Here is a 16,252-nt window from a genome sequence, read left to right on the forward strand (position 1 = left end):
GATACCTTATCAGTCTCGTGAAAACGGATGTTCCTTGTATGCCTTCCCTGTCTTTCGTGTTATTCCAAAGTTACTTCTGTAGATTTAGAAAGACAGCCAGACCGTCTCAAAAAGCTTTACTCTGTCGCATATTGCCAACTCAGAGGCGATCTCTGCCTAACATACAAAGCTATGTCAAACCCAGAGCTGTAAATCGCAGTCCCTCTGAGCTACATGCTCTAGGGACCTAAACCTTGTCACCACAATAAACAGAACATGCTGGAGGGATAGATTCCTGTCCCAGAGACTTCACATACTCTGGAACAAACTACCTATCTATATCAAACAAAGCTCCTCTTTAGCACTCTTCAAGAAAAATCTTGATGATCGGATGGCAAATAGGAAATTCACCCTGGGGATCACCTCTGTGGCTCTGCTTGACATGGGCACAGGAAAATAATTTTCTTGAGTGGTGAAAGCCAGGGTAACCTTGGTTAGGCTTGTATAGGCCCTGGGCCGATAGCCTAATACTTACCTATAAAGAATGCTGCAGGTGAATCCCTTTTGGGCTAGATAACATTCATCTTTCCTTTTTAATCTAGTCATGGACAGTTGCTGTAATTTGTACCACAGGATGTACTTGCTCATGCAGGAAAATGGCTCTTTCATTCATCCAAATCTAGAAACTTTGAATTTGACAGTTTGGGTGATAGATTTCTAATTCTCTTCATGTACCTTTACTCAGAGGACATCCTACAAGTAATCAGAGAGGCAAGGAAACCTGCTACAAGAAAAAATTACATTTCCAAATGGAAAAGATTTTCTACTTTGTGCCTCAACAAGGGACAGGACCCTTGTCAACAAGGTTACCCCATCATCCTGAAATATTTGTGCGAGTTGCTTAACTCAGGGCTACCATACATCTCTGTAAATTAGCATCTGTCAGCCATTTCTGCCTGCTTGCCTACAGATCCCCCTCTTTCTTCACGTCATGAGGTCAGATAATTCCTAAAAGGCATCCTTCATTTCAGGTCTTTGAAGAGAATCCATTCCTTCTTGGGACCCAAACTGTGCCCTGGTAAAACTTATCATCCTTTGAACTAGCCTCATCTGCATCTATAAAGTTCTCCAGCTGAAATTTGATCCTTTTGGTGGCATTAACATCTTCTAAAAGGGTATCAGAGTTGCAGGCTGTTGTGTTCTCCATCCTTTTTGATTTTCACCTTTATACCTAAGGTTGTCACTGAACTGTCTTTATATCTGTCTGTTAATCTTCCAACATTTTCTTTTCCCTCAAAATGGTGGTGGTGGTGGGGGGATTCTTAATTTACTGGATATTCACAGACAAGTTAAGTTTTGCCTGGAGAAAATAGTCCATCAGGAAGGCTGGTCAGTTGTTTCCTTTGGAGGAAAAAAAAATGGGTTTTCCAGTTTCTAAACATACCATATTCCGGTGGATTTTTCTTGGTATTTCCTTTTGTCACTTTTTCCATGGAAAATAAGTTCACTCTGTTAGATGTTGCCTCTTCTGCAGCATTTTTCAACAGTCTGGTTTCAAGATCCATTTCGGAAGCAGTCACTAGATCATCTCTCTTCATACCTTTTTTAAACATTGCAAGATTTATGCCTTCTCATGAGCTAAGGCTGGTTTTGCCAGATCCATTCTTATAAGGATTCTGGATTTTAGCTGTGAACTTCAAACCTCCACTGAGCATTTTGTTTGCTATACTGCAACACCGATCAAATGAAGAACATAGTACAGTTGTGTAGGAACTTGGCGTAACAGTAGATGTTTGCATCACTGATGAGGTATATCCATCCTCCCTCCTTTCTCCAAGCTTTCTTATTTTTTGTCTTTCCCTTGGTCAAGGTGGATTCTTAGTTTCACTGTTTGTCTTTATCCTTCTAAATCTGAGACCTTTTTATGAGTTTTCGCCTCAGGCATACTTCTTCCTGGGGCAAGAAATCTCTAAAGGTGTTTGCACCCATATTTCCCTTATGTACTAGCACATGGTCTCATGCATAGATTTTAGGTTTGGATGTATGGCACAAGAGGAAGGTGCTTAAGCTTTAGTAAACTGGCCATATTATCTTATTAAAATATTTTATTAATTAAAATGTTACAGCACTCATTAGAAACTGACGTACTGTGTTTTTTGCCAGGTATTCAGTGGAATTACGCTAACCAAATTTGGTGGCATTATAGTGCTGGCCTTCTCCAAGTCGCAGATTTTTCAGATCTTCTACTTCCGAATGTATGTGGGCATTGTAGTTCTTGGAGCCATTCATGGCCTAGTATTTCTTCCTGTACTGTTAAGCTACCTAGGTAAGTATTTAATTTAATTAGCTTTCCTCAGATTGCTATAAGAAGTTGTACAGAATGAGTTCTGAAAAAGTGTTTCATAATGTGTACCTGCTGTGTTGAGGTGTAGTGGTAGCCATCACCAGGTAATGGAAATGCAATTTGTAAAATGGATATGCGTGCCATGGATACTGGTAGGTTGTCTGCAAATGGCAAAAGACAGCTCACTGTGGGTCATTTTAAAGTCTTGCTGTGTTCGCAGTAGACTATTTTGTATTTTCCAGGCTGTATATGACGGTGTCTGGCACTTTGGGTCCAATTTGTTCTGAGTTGCATTTTGTCAGTTTATTTGATAAGAATTCATAGTTTGGAATTCATTAGTACTTAGAATTTTTCTGTTCCCATTAGTCCTCCTGCATATGCAAATTATCCCAGGGTGTCCTTTACAGGACTACAACTATGTATCCACTTTTATAACTCATTTAGGAAGTGAGAGCAACCTTCACTTAACAGTTAGTACCAGAAGAAGTCCGGGCAAAAAGATCCATTTATGTACCTTTCTTTACTGCAGGTAATGTACAGCCCCCATTATCCAACTTTCTGTAGCATGGCCACAACAGAGCATTTCTGATTGAGCTACGGCTCCTCCTGATACACTTTCCCTTTAGAAAGTGCCCATATTTTATAGCTAGAAAGTGTCTTGCATGATAGACGCACTGTGCACATATTTAATCTTAGCACTGATCTTCAGTTGGATGGAGACCTAACATGTGCTTATAGTTAAAGCTCCAGCTCTTCAGTTGGAGTCCAAGGTGCGGCAGGAGGGAAAAGCTGCCCTGGTTAACAGGGTATCACTGCAAACCCTGATGATGCTTTTCATTAAACAGAGTTGTATGCTCCTTGCAGACAATGGAGATCCTGCTCCAGTGGTTGCATCTCTTCTCACATAGACTTTAGTGCATTGTTATGAGAGAAGATTTTTAATTCAGCAAAGACCTCTGCAGTTTGCACGGTACCATTTGTCCTGGACTGTGGTGAGGCATTCCTTAAAACTTGATGAACTGACTGGCAGACCCTTTGAATCAGTTCTCCTTGTCCACTTGCAACTATACAATAATGGTACGACTGTTACATCACTGACACAGTAATCAACCATATGGTATTTCATTGAGCCTTTGAAGAATGATGGGCATTGCTTACTTCCTAGAATGGCTGCTCATTGTCTGAATGGCAGTTGTACTCCACTTGATTTTGAGATGATAGGTGTGCACAAAATCTTGCCAATGGTTATTAAAACACATCTGATAATTAATGGATGTCATGGGAAAATTAATCTAATTTGTTTTTTCTCAAGACCCTTTCCAAAATGCTGACATAAACAGCCCTTGATCTTGTCCATTTCTCAAGACGAGATTGAAGAGGGTTTTCAGTCTGTCCATTACAGGCCTTCTAGCACATCTCTGAAATGGAGGCATTATGAATAGTGGAAGGGCACAAAAAATTGGGCTGATGCCCTTTTTTCCTCAAAACCCCTTATTTTTTCATCTTCCTGCAAACTGAAATGTTTTGGGTCCTCCATCTCTTCAGCAAACAGCCTTCATAGTCCTCTTTGTTAATGTCTTGTAGATCACTTGAGGCCAAGAACTGTATAACAAATGTTCTAGATATCTCAGTATTTGCACCTTCCTGACAACTCCCCTCCCCCCAGGCAGCTTTCTTCTTCCTTTCCTTTAGGTAAGAGTATGTGGGTTTTGCACAGTTTTACATGTCCTGGAAATACACACAATCTTCACCACTGTGTACTTCTCCAAAGTCCAGAGGTTGCTATTGCCAAAACTCTGCAGTTTTATTGGTGGTCTGACCCCCCCCCCCCCGAAAAGCTTACACCTACAATGATGTGGAGTTAGCCAGGCAGAAGTGACAGAAATCCTAACATAATAAGCTGGAAGGCCTCATTCACTGCAAAAAGTTTAACCGGAACACCCTTGAGAGGTGAGCAAAATACTCCAAAAGGAATGTGAAAGAAGGAGGTCTACATCTTTGTCGTCTTTGAAAAAAAATTAAAATATCTCATTTCCAGTTGTTATTGGAAGGGAAAGGCCGCAAACTTTAGAGACAGCCAACCACTCCTAGGATAGATAAGTATCTTATTCCCCCTGTTATGATGAATCATAGGCAATCTTGTTGATGGCAGCCTATAGATCAGTCAGTACTGCTATTGACAGGGTAAGTGCTTTTTCATGTTAGAGGAACCAGCTTCCTCTGTTATGGGGATTATAGAATGATCTTGGGATCAGACACTTCAACTCTGCCATTTTCAGTAAGCCTACCACTAATGTGGTGTGGTAAAGCCCAACAGGGAGAGTTTAACATCAGAATTGTCATTGGACTTAGTGGTCTCTCCTGCAAGAAAATCGTCAATGAGGACTTGTTCTTAATTTGTTAAAACTTGAATAATTGTATAAGTTACTACTGCCTCATAATCTGTCAGTGGTGATTTAAATATCATAATACTAAACCTTGAATAGCATTAGCCAGGTCAGTGGCTGACTCCTCTGCATCTTCACTCTCCTCAGAGTTAGAACTTTTGGACTGGAACTTATTTAATGCACTGATACCATTTCTGCTCTGTCCACATTCTCTAATCTTCTCACCCCTATGAGGGATGTACTATACACCAACAAAAAGTAACAGTTCAGGGATGTCACACGCCATGGTTTACCTCTAGTCTTAAACAACTAATAAAAGCTAGAGACAAATCTTTGGAGGTCTGGAAAAAGGAAATGTACAGCGGATGGAAATATAAACTGTATCAGTACTTAAAACATGATACTAGTATTAAAATTGCTCAAAGTTTAACATGCCCCGATAGTTGCAGTCTGTACATGCGTGGATTAACCAAAACAATTCTGGAAGGCTACCACAGAATATTCCCAAAAATGGGAACAGAAACCAGAAGCATTCTAATGGACAGTGTGGTTACATAACTTAAAGAAAATGTCAGTATTTCTCCTCTTGTTGTTCATAATGCTTTTGTTGATTCCCCTTATCAGCAAGTATTGCTTTCTTCATAACATCCTTAACTATCTCACATTCTGCTTCAAATTTATAAGCGAATCAGACTTTCACAAGCTGCTTGACAATTTTGATACAGGCTATAACCTTGATTTTCACACAGTATACCTAAAAATACTTGTTCATCAGCCATGTCCTTTGCAAACCAGCTGCCATCCAATTGCCAATATCTGTCCAATCATCAAAATACTGGAAAAATTGTATATGTCCAAATCTTTGAATACATTATAAAATAAGGCATCTTCAGTTACAAGCACGACAACTTCAATCCTAACTTTGGCACAGTAACTGGTAATCATTTACTAATTACGTTTTTGCACGGTTTAGACAAGATAAACTCATTAGTGCCATTTTCCTGGACCTTAAATGTGCTTTTGAAACTGTAGACCATGTAACCCTGTTACACAGGCTCTCAGATATTGGCCTCTCGTTTTTTTTCCAGTAAATATCTTTATTAAATCATCACATATGGCATAGACAATCTTACACTTATAAATGAAAAACAAACAACATTGACACCATTTTAGTTGCAAACATTATACATCACAGAAACCATTGCAACAACTGTAGTTGCAAGCATTGTTCATCACTTATAATCTATCCAGTCATTGTCAGTTAAGTATTAATATGGCTCATTCAAATCCTGCCTTATAAACCTTGTTCCTTCTCTGCATATATTGTTCCCACATTTCCCATTTTTTTCCATGTAGGTTGCTCTGTCCCTTTTCTAAAGATCCCAATTCCAGTTGTTTTAGCTCTGTTACTGTATTCATTGCTTCTAGTAAAGTTGGTCTAGACTTAGATTTCCATTTTCTAGTAATTGCTTTTTTGGCAGCCACCATAATTAGACTCAGGGAGGCTTTACTATGTCTAGGTAATTCCGATTCTATATCATAGCTCAAAAAAAAGTCAGCTCCCCAGTCAATCCCAGCATCTCCAACAGAGCAGTTTGTAGGGAATCCCTAAAGTCTGCCAGCTTATTACTACACTCCCAAAAAATATGTTCCCAGCCACCTCTTTCTTGACCATCACACGTCCAACATTTGCTGTCCACCTGACGAAAAACTCTTTGGAGTCTACTTGGGGTATAAAAATACCTATGTAAACACTTCCAGGCAAAAGATCCTAAATCTTCTAGACTTTGTTGCATATTTGGGAGATGTACATATATCCACCCATAGTCTCTTTGTGAATTGCTTATCCATTCTCTCTTCCCAATCCTTTCTAAACTCCTAGATTGATTCTTATAATTATGCTGTATTTTATATGCTGTACTAATTATTCCTTTTTTAAAGACAGTTTCTATTCTAGATTCTATTAAAAGCTCTACCATTGTTGGTATTTCATTTAGGACCCTCCTGTTTCTTTCTCTTTGCCTATACTCTGATATCAGTCCTTGATAAGGAAGGCAGTCTCTAACCTGCAGTCCAAATAAATTCTTGGCCTCTTCCCATTCTATTACCTTTCTCTTTCTAGTTATTTCCTCCCAATACCTTCGTTCCCTTGTCAGTTTTCTGCAATAAATTCCAGCCCCCTCCTGCCTCTTATCTGTATCCCTAACCACAGTTATCCCTACTGGCAGAATCCCTTTTCTCCAGTCTCATGCTGGTTTAGTTCTTAGAATATTTCCTGCTGTTTTGTGACTATAATACTCTATATGATTTTTGTTCTTAAGAGCCTGTATCCAAAATCCCAATCTCTTATTTCTTGAGCTTCCTCCTGTGTCATCATAATTCCTTTCCACTTTGAATTATAGTTTTCTGCTTGTGCTATGTATAAGAGCCTTAACTGTTGCTCTAAAATACCCCCCTCAAATTGGGTAATCCTGGTCCACCTTGTTCTATTACAAGAATCAGCTTATCCCACTTGACCCTTGCTGTCTTCCCCTCCCACATAAAATCCTTCAACGTTTTTTTTTTTTTAATTCATTCACTCCAATGGAGCTCAGGACGTTTGCACTGTAACTTGCAATGGGCGGAGCCTAAGCCTTTTGACAGACTCAAATTATGTCCTCACATTTCAAATAAATTTTCATATCTCTGGAAATACAGGGAATATGAAAGACGTATAAGTGGCAAACTCTTCAGCACAAACTATTTTTCTAGTGGTAGTATTCTTTAGGATCTAGGGCTTAAACTGAATTGTATAAGTCACAGTAAACACAGTATTATATTTGTAATATTTTGTAAACAACTTACAATGTCTCAGCAACAGCTCAAGTTACATACATAGTGTTAGCACCATTTTATTCTTCTCGCTGAGAGCTTTCATATGAAGCTAAGGACTTATGTCTGTGTTACTTGGTTATTGAGATATTTCGAAAAATATGAAAATTGTATCTGTATAAATTAATATAATAAAAACAACAGTTAATATCTGCTTATCTGCACTAGACAAACGCCAAGTTTTAATGCAGTTGAGTTTGGTATTGTGTAAGATTTAACATGAAATCTTTTAAAACCTTGTACATAGCATGGTTTTGGAATTATTGATGCAGATATGAACAAACAATATTTGACACCTAGGGGTGTCAGTAGGAATTAACTGCAGATGCACCTGGAGGTATCACTCAGATGTAATGAGTTAATTACTATCCACAGTTTCTCCTCTGGTTGGTAAAAACATGCCTGACCAGTGTATAATACTAAAGGGACTAAAACATTTTAATTGCTTGTATTTTAGTATCCATATCACAAAACTTTCAGTTTCTCAATTTTTTATCTTCTGTTTAGTCTCTTCCCACATATCCTTAGCTGCCACAACAGAGTCATTTCTAATCCATACTCCTAAGTATGTCATTTTATTATGTCTCATAAATATAGATACTGTTGGACCAATTTGTGTGGGTACATAATTTACCACTATTGCCTTTGTTTTAGCCTCATTAATTTTCTATTCCAAGAAGATTTGAAACTGTCTTAAAATGTTTCACAACACTGTAATGCCCCTTTCTGGCTTTCTCTTGTATAAAATAATATCTGCAACTAGAGCCAGCTTTTCCTGTCTACAGCATATATCCTTGAATTTCCGAGTCCCTTATTTTCTTTGCCAAGGGTACTAAATATAATGTAAACAACAAAAGGGAAAGCAGACAAACCCTGCTTTGTTCCTCTACTCAAGCAGAAGTTGTCAGAGAGGACCCCACCACTTTAATTTTTGTCTTTGATCCCTCGTATATACTCCTAATCAACCTTATAACTGTATCAGGGAAAGCCAAAGCTTCCATTGCCCTGCTCATGAAGTCCTAGTCTACTCTCTCACATGATTTCTCTGCATCAAGACCCACCAATAACAGTGGTATTTTCTTACATTCTGCTTCCCTCTGGATCAAAATTCTGTTAATATTGTCAGATGTTTGCCTCCCCTCTACAAAACCACACTGATCCATATCTCTTTAGCCATTATAGACACAAACATTTTATAATGGTTTATTATTGAAATTGGTCTGTATGAAGCTGGATCCGATGGATCTTTACCTTCTTTAGGTATTACTGTTATCACTGCCTTCTTCCAGGATGCTGGTACTTCTCCTCCTCTTAAAATACTGTTAAACAAAATCTTCCAATCTTAGTCATTTTTTCCCCTCCTAGCTTGCAAACCTCCAAAGGAATACCATCTGTTCCTGGGGGCTTTCCTGTAGATTGGTTATACATAGCCATTTTTATCTCATCTCTTCCTATCCTGTTAGTAAGTGAGCCTCATCTGCCTCTAACCTTGGCATATTTAATTCTTCCATAAACATTTCCATTTGTACCTTTTCTTGATTTCCATATTTCTCTGCTTTATACAAACTTTCATAACATTTTCAAAATATTTCTAATACTTTTGCAGGATCTCTTATCTTCCTTGTTATAGGCTCCCTAAGCTTGGTGACAGCCCTCTCCACTTTCTGTTGCCTGAGTCATTGTGCTAACAGTTTTTGTGCTCTAGAATTATCAACAGTTGCTTAACAGCAATCTTAATCCTTATTTTCTGTTTAGCATTCTGCAGTTGCTCCTTTCCTTGTTCTGAGATTCCCCCTATTTTGCAATACTTTAACATTTGTCAGCCCCTCTAAATAATTCTTGTTACTTCTTAGCCACATTTCCCTTTCCTTTATTTCCACCCTAGTTTTAAACTCCACTTTAATTTTATCCCACTCCCTAGCTATATTTCAGATGAAATTTCTATCTTCTGTAGTAGCTCCTGAAGTAATTCCAAAACCCATTCCTTAAATTCCTCTCTTTTCATCCGATAGGCGAGAAAGCGCCAGTGTCTCATTATAATTTCATTGCTTTGCGTTTTTATTTTAGTAGTTATTGGCGCATGATCTGAAATAGTTATTGGGTGCATTTCAAAACCTTCAGTTAAATGCACATTTTCCTGTAAGATATAAATTCTGTCTAGCCTAGCCCAGTTTTTGTATCTTGGAGAATATGTAAATTCATTCCAAACTCCTAGTACTGAATTCACATCTTCCATGTCAAACATTTCCATAAAATTCTTCAAAAATCTACCCTGTATTATATTTTTCCTTCTAGCCCCCCCAGACACATCTTCACTATTGCAAACCAAATTGCAGTCTCCACCTATAAGTAATATTCCTTACTGAAAGCTGATTATTTCTCTCAGAATTGTCTTAAGCTCTATTATAGCAGTTTTAGGTGGAATGTAAATGCATGCCAGTGTAAACCAACTCCCTTGCTAATAGCCCCTTAGTACTATGTATCTTCCATTATTATAATTTTTTCCTCTTCTATCGCTGTTGGAGCTCCTCTTGCAATTAATATAAGTACTCATCTTTTTCTTTGCCCCAGATATTCTTGCTGAATAACCATCCTAACCTTGATTTATCAAATTCACATGTTCAGTTCTTTCCATGTGTGTCTCCTCTAGCATAGCTATTTGCACTCTACACTTTTTAATATAGTTCACTACTTTTTCTTTTTTATATATCTGTAAGACCATTCAGATTGCAAGACATTACCAAAAACATAATTTTCTTATATAGTTACCACCTTTTGTGTATAACTGATTTTTAGTTAAATTTCTAGTTCCAACTTTTATGTTACGTGCATATACTGTGCGACAGGTTAGCCTTTTATATAGTTGTTTTTTGGGCCTGTGCCACATCTTACATAACTTTTTCTTTGAAAGCCCTCGCACAGAATAAACTAACTCCACACAACCCCCTAAAACCTGTTAACTTAATATTAACACGCAAAACTATGTACATTTTCAAATAGTGATCCTAATAAGAAAAGTTCTAAGTTGATAGCTACACAGACAGGCTAGAGTTAACCAAAAAAGAAAGGATAGTCATGCTAAGATGAATGGCACAGCATGTGCTATTTGATTTTGTCCATCTTTATAGCTCACCCAGCTGAGAAAACAGTTGCATGCTTTCAGTAAACACTTTGTCCAAGCCATTTGTCTTTATCAAATTTTCTTCTAGTGACATGCAAACCAGACACAAAACTGCTAAAGATACCTTGTTTACCAGAAAAAAGCCTTATAATATTCAGTATTATTTCTCATTTACATGCTTTGTAATACACTTGTTACTGGATATCACCTAGGGTCTTAAGCCAGTCATGCAAGCATGGGAAGAAGCACACTAATTTTTCTTATAGGTTCATAGGACGATACAAGACTGTTGGCTCGGAGACCCTTATAAGCCTAGCCAAGAATTTCACCCATCTTCCCACAAAGTCAGTACCTGTATTCCCTGTCCAACAAGGACACGTGGTATCCCAGGGGTATATTTTGTGTTTCCCATCCAGGTTCCTCTTAAAGAGGGTTAGTGAGGTACTCTGCTTGACATGGGGGGGGCGTTATTTTGTTTCCCATCCAGGTTCCTCTTAAAGAGGGCTAGTGAGGTACTCTGCTTGACATGGAGGGGGAGTCTATTCCACAGATACTCTGTTAACCAGATCTCTTCTCTCTCCCCCACTTCTCTTCTTTCCCCTGTTTTACACTGCAGTGCTTACATTTCTTAAAACTAAACGAAGAACAAGAAAGAAACATCCCCATTACATTTGGGGAAAAAAACTACGAAAACTTTACTGCAAGTCTGATTGCTTTTGTCTCGTCTTTAAAGCCCTTCCAGCTGGGAAACCCCTGATTGCTTTCAGAGACCATTATGTCCTAGCCAATTTCTCTTTTTCTTTTCCCTCAGCCAATCCCCCTCCACCAGACCATCTCTAATTTTTCTTTATCAAATTGTCTCCATGGAGACATGAGAACCAGACAGCCAGTTTCTGTCAGATTGTTTGCATGGAAACATGAAGACCAGCTGCAGAATTCTACTAAGTGTACATGCATTTGCTAGAAGAAAAGCCTCATAATATTCAGTATTCATTTTCATTTACTTGCTCTGTCTTAAAACTAATCAATCTAAGTTCCTGAATACAGTCATTTCCCCCATGCAAGAATGAAAAAACTTGATCATGCCTTTTTTTTTTTACATTGCATTGCCCATATTTATCAAAACCATACAAGAAGAGAAAGGAGGGGAGAAGAAAAATAAAAACAGTACCTGTTTACAATCCCCATTACAATTAAAACAGCATGCAAATAAAACCATGCACCACAAATACAGTATTATTAAGAAAAGAAAATGTTTTCTTTATTTACATTTAGCCTTCTCCTCTCTCTTCCCCTCCTCAAAGCGTTTTTCCAAACATTAATGATGAAGTAGGGCATATACTTTAGAGTCCCCCTGAAAAGGTCCAATATTTCAAGATTTTCTTGTTCTGTCATATTTCACAAATATAATTATTGCACTGTAATCCCACATTGAGTTACTGGTTTTATTACTGTTCTTCTCCATCACCCAAATCCAGTCTCTGCTTCATTTCCAATGTACTCTCTAGTCTAGTTTTGTGCTCCTTTCCTTCAGTGCAACATTTTCCATTGAAATACTGGAAGAGGTTTCACAGGTACAGTCTCTCTCTGGTCTTTCTTATCAGAAGAACAAGAAGCAGAATCTCCTCCTGTTTCACATCTCACTTTTTGTTGGACACACTTTTGTATTTCCTCCTTAGCATTCACTTCATCAAAAAAATTATTTTGTCCCTCCAGGGAAGAATACTTTAAAGACGGCTGGATACAGCAGGTTTGAATCTCACATCCGCATCTTAACATTCCCTGAATAGTGGAATGAATTTACTCCTCTTCTGCCTGGTGTACAGTGAGTAATCATTCCCCACAAACATTCTGCTGTCTCCCACTTTTAGTATTTTGTCCTTCTGCCACAGTTTTGTGAGAATCAACTCCTGTTGGTAGAATTGCATCTTTACTATTAAAAGTCTAGGTTTATTTCTTACAGCTAGGTGTGGAGCATACACACCATGTGCATTTTCAACTAACAACAGCTGTGGAATACCAGTCTAGTTGCTTATTTGTGCTTTCATAGAATTAATGTAGCCTGTTCCTTCCAGCTTCTCTGGTATAGCTGAAAATCTCAGATTTTCCCTATATGCTGTGTCCTCTAATTCTATTATTTTTTTTAAACATCTCTTCCTGAGCAGTCTCATATTCAGCCAGCTTTTCTTCATTTTGACCTCTGATTTTTGCAGCTTTATCCATCTCATCTGAATATCTGTTTAAAGCTTCTTCCATTGTTTTTTCCAGCCTTTTGTTGTTTTGGCATACTCCATCAGCATTTTGTTTAACCAGGTCTGTATGCAGTTGTCTTGTATCCTCCTGTAGATCACTGGAAGTCATGTTTGAAGGTTGCATTTCTTTTTACTGAACAGTTGCAGAACTTTCCCCAGTCAGTGTTTCTTCCTCACTTTTTGTAGCAGATTTTTTTCCCCAGGTCTTCTGTATTTTTTTATTCCTGTCATCCAGACAATGCACTTTCTAGCCAGTTACTGAAATTTACCCATAAACACAAGTCTACTGGCCTTCTCAGATGAGTTTTCTGTTCTCACACTGAGAGAGCTAGAAACACGTTACTCAGTGTGCAGCCATCTTGGAAGTCAGATATTGGCCTCTGTTTTGAGGTTATGCAGTGATCCAAAACTATGGTGAAATCTAGCCTCTCAAACAGGACGTACAAAGTGTGGTATACTGCAAGAGTCCCTGCTTGGTCCCCGTTATTCCTACTTTTTATAAATAACCTTTGTCGGGGTCTCCCACAAGTAAACTGTATCCTGTATGCCGATGATATTCTATTGATCAAGTCTATTAAGTAACTGCCCTCTCTGACCTTCAGGAAGACTTTAACACTATATGGAACTGGCTATGCAGTAACAAACTAAGAAAACCAGAGATGATATCTGGCACACTATGAAAATTAAAGAATGTTGGCAAAGCTTCAGTTACTTACTCCCCCTCCAAATCACCCCTTGCCAGTACTTCATTGCAAAGATATTTAGGTATTATTTAGATCCAAGCCTTTCCTCTCATGGCCAATCTGAAGTTGTAGTTCGTTCCAGTTGAGTTAATACTCTGTCACACAAAATATTCAAATTGCTCGCTACTGAAGCCAGGTCAGCTATAGCTGTTAATGTGCTTCCCAAACTTGAATACCATCTCCCAATAATTGTACTTCTCTCAGCTGCAACTACCACTTGCAGTTCAAACTATTAAAAGCAGAATCCTCAAAAAAAATTACTTTCTTGCAGTACACAGTCATTTATCCTAGACAATGTGGTGGAACATTCTTCCAAGTATTCAGAAGTTTCACTATCAAGTGAGGAAAGAAACAATGGCGCAGTGATGCAGCGGTAGCATTGTCGCCTCACAGCAAGAGGTTCTCTAATTTGATTCTTGGGTGGGGAGCTTCTGTGCGGAGTCTGCATGTCCTCCTTGCTTTCATGTGGGTTTCCTCCCACATTAAAAAGACATGCATCTGGAGCGTTTCTCCCTGGGCATCTGCTGAAAATTGGTTTAGTTCCAAGTCGGACTTTCCCAGTAAACAAATGTTAGCAATAAATAAATGTAGTTCAATAAGTGAGAGCTAGAAGTGTTTAAAAGTAGTACTGTGCTTCAGGCCAAGGTCCCCTATTTTCCCATGTCCTTATTGTTGAGAATACTTTCTTGTTTAGACGTACCTACATTTGAAAGCAGACGTTCTTAAAGGCTGGTCTCCTAATGAATTTTAAAGACTGTGCAAAGATGGACATGAAGTAGAAATGATAGCCTCCCAGGCATCAGCTGTAATAGCTGTCCTGTCTGAACTGAATGCTGAAGGAGCTCCAGGCCAAGGCTGTCCAAGTTGATCATAAGTATTGTGCTCCGTTGGATTCCTTCTTTTTAAACAGCCATTTAGTTGCCATGCCAGCATATGACTGACCACATTGTTGATATTCCCTTGCAGAATGAGCACGAGTAGTTGAATCTGTGGGGAAATAGCAATGCAGCATCAACATATGGACCATAGCATTTATATCACAAGGTCCTGTGGCAGCTTCTGAAGAAACTGTTGAAACTGACTGAAAATATCCCAAATTTTAGTATGCAGTGCTGTGGTAACTTGAATGACTGTGTTGTAGCCCACATGCAGTCACTGATGTCTGTGTTTGGCACAGATCATACACAGGTCAGAACTGCAACAGTTGTGGTGGTACTCTGGGGAATTAATTGTCCCTTGTGTGGACCTAATTTCTTTGCCAATGAAGTTAAGGAGGCTGTCTTTGAACTTCATAAAGGAGGGGGTCATAGCATTACTTTTGTCGACTAAACGTACAAGACCAAGAAGGCTCTGGCGGTTCTATCTATCCAAAAAATATTTGAGAGAGGGAAGCAGTCCTTTAAGGACAAGGAACGTCATAACTCACATTACTTAACCTCTATGATAGATTTTAGGCTTGGTATCACCCTTTTTAGTATTCAGATTTGGCATCTTCTCCCAGTCTAACATTTCCACTGAATGTGCAGAAACTCCTGACATTCTGGCAGCTATTATGATCTTTCATCTGGCTCATTTACTGAATGCAGAGGTACTTGCCTTAGCCTGGCATTCAGTTCCTCTGCATTTGTAAATGTAAACAAAAATACCTCTCAGTACTGGAGGGAAAGTCTATAGTTCAACTTTCATCCTGTACATATATTAATGATCTCAACAAACTGCATTTGCTCTTGGAATGTAGCCTGCAAATTGCAATCAGTATAAATTGATCATGCTGCCATATTAAACCATTTTCACAACATCTTCAAAACTTAATCCTTTTAATACTGTGTTACATACAGAGCCGAAATAACTCTAGATCTGATGTCATTTTCATTCATTCCTCAACTGATGGCTTTGGATCCAACTAGACTCCTTCTACCAGATCTTCGGATCCAGAACTCTCGAGCTCTTCTCTTTACCCATAATGCCTTACATACCTAACATACCTGAGATCTCATTTGTCACCATTCAGCTTCGGACTCTGATCCTGTTGTTCTCGGGCATTTGGAGTTAATTTCAAACTTCAAACTTTTGTGAGTTACATTTAGGACAACTTTATTCTTGTAGCTAATCTTTGTAATATCTTTTAGCAAATTTCTGATTTTAGCTACCAATTTATTGGTACTTCTGTAAAGTACCATTATTGGTATTCTCTTATTTCAAAACTTATATTTATTCTTGAGTACCCTTTACACTACCATTATTGGTAGTTATTTCTGTCTTTTTATTCTTAAAGATTTATTTTTATTTGCATAGTCTAAATACTCCCTTCTTTTTGTAGTTATGGCCAACAAGCCTAAAAAAAGTCTTTCAGCTTTTCCTGGTTAGAGGTCGCCACAACGGTAGTCTGGTCTACTAATGATTGGCAGTGAATTTTTACGGTGTTGAGTTGCCAGCCTGGCACCCAACCTTCAAATAGGGCACACCCACACACGCTCGCACCTACTTGCATGTCTTTTAATTCACTCAACCGCAGGAGGACATCCAGACTCCGCACAGAAGGCGTTCCAGCAGAG

General features: G+C 38.5%; 1 protein-coding gene across 2 annotated transcripts in view; it reads left to right on the plus strand.

Annotated features, from left to right (window-relative positions):
• Nucleotides 1–16,252, plus strand: part of NPC1 (NPC intracellular cholesterol transporter 1) — a 1,151,083-nt gene that overhangs the window by 1,083,889 nt on the left and 50,942 nt on the right. The window contains exon 24 of one of the 2 annotated variants that reach the window (XM_044065360.1): nt 2,143–2,305. The exons of the other annotated variant lie outside the window; for it this stretch is intronic. Within the exon in view, the coding sequence (XP_043921295.1) occupies nt 2,143–2,305 (163 nt within the window). The remainder of the gene's footprint in view (nt 1–2,142; nt 2,306–16,252) is intronic. 2 annotated transcript variants of the gene reach the window in all.

The sequence above is a fragment of the Protopterus annectens genome, chromosome 3.part0 (assembly GCF_019279795.1).
Source record: "Protopterus annectens isolate FY-2018-M chromosome 3.part0, PAN1.0, whole genome shotgun sequence".
Lineage (NCBI taxonomy): Eukaryota > Metazoa > Chordata > Ceratodontiformes > Protopteridae > Protopterus > Protopterus annectens.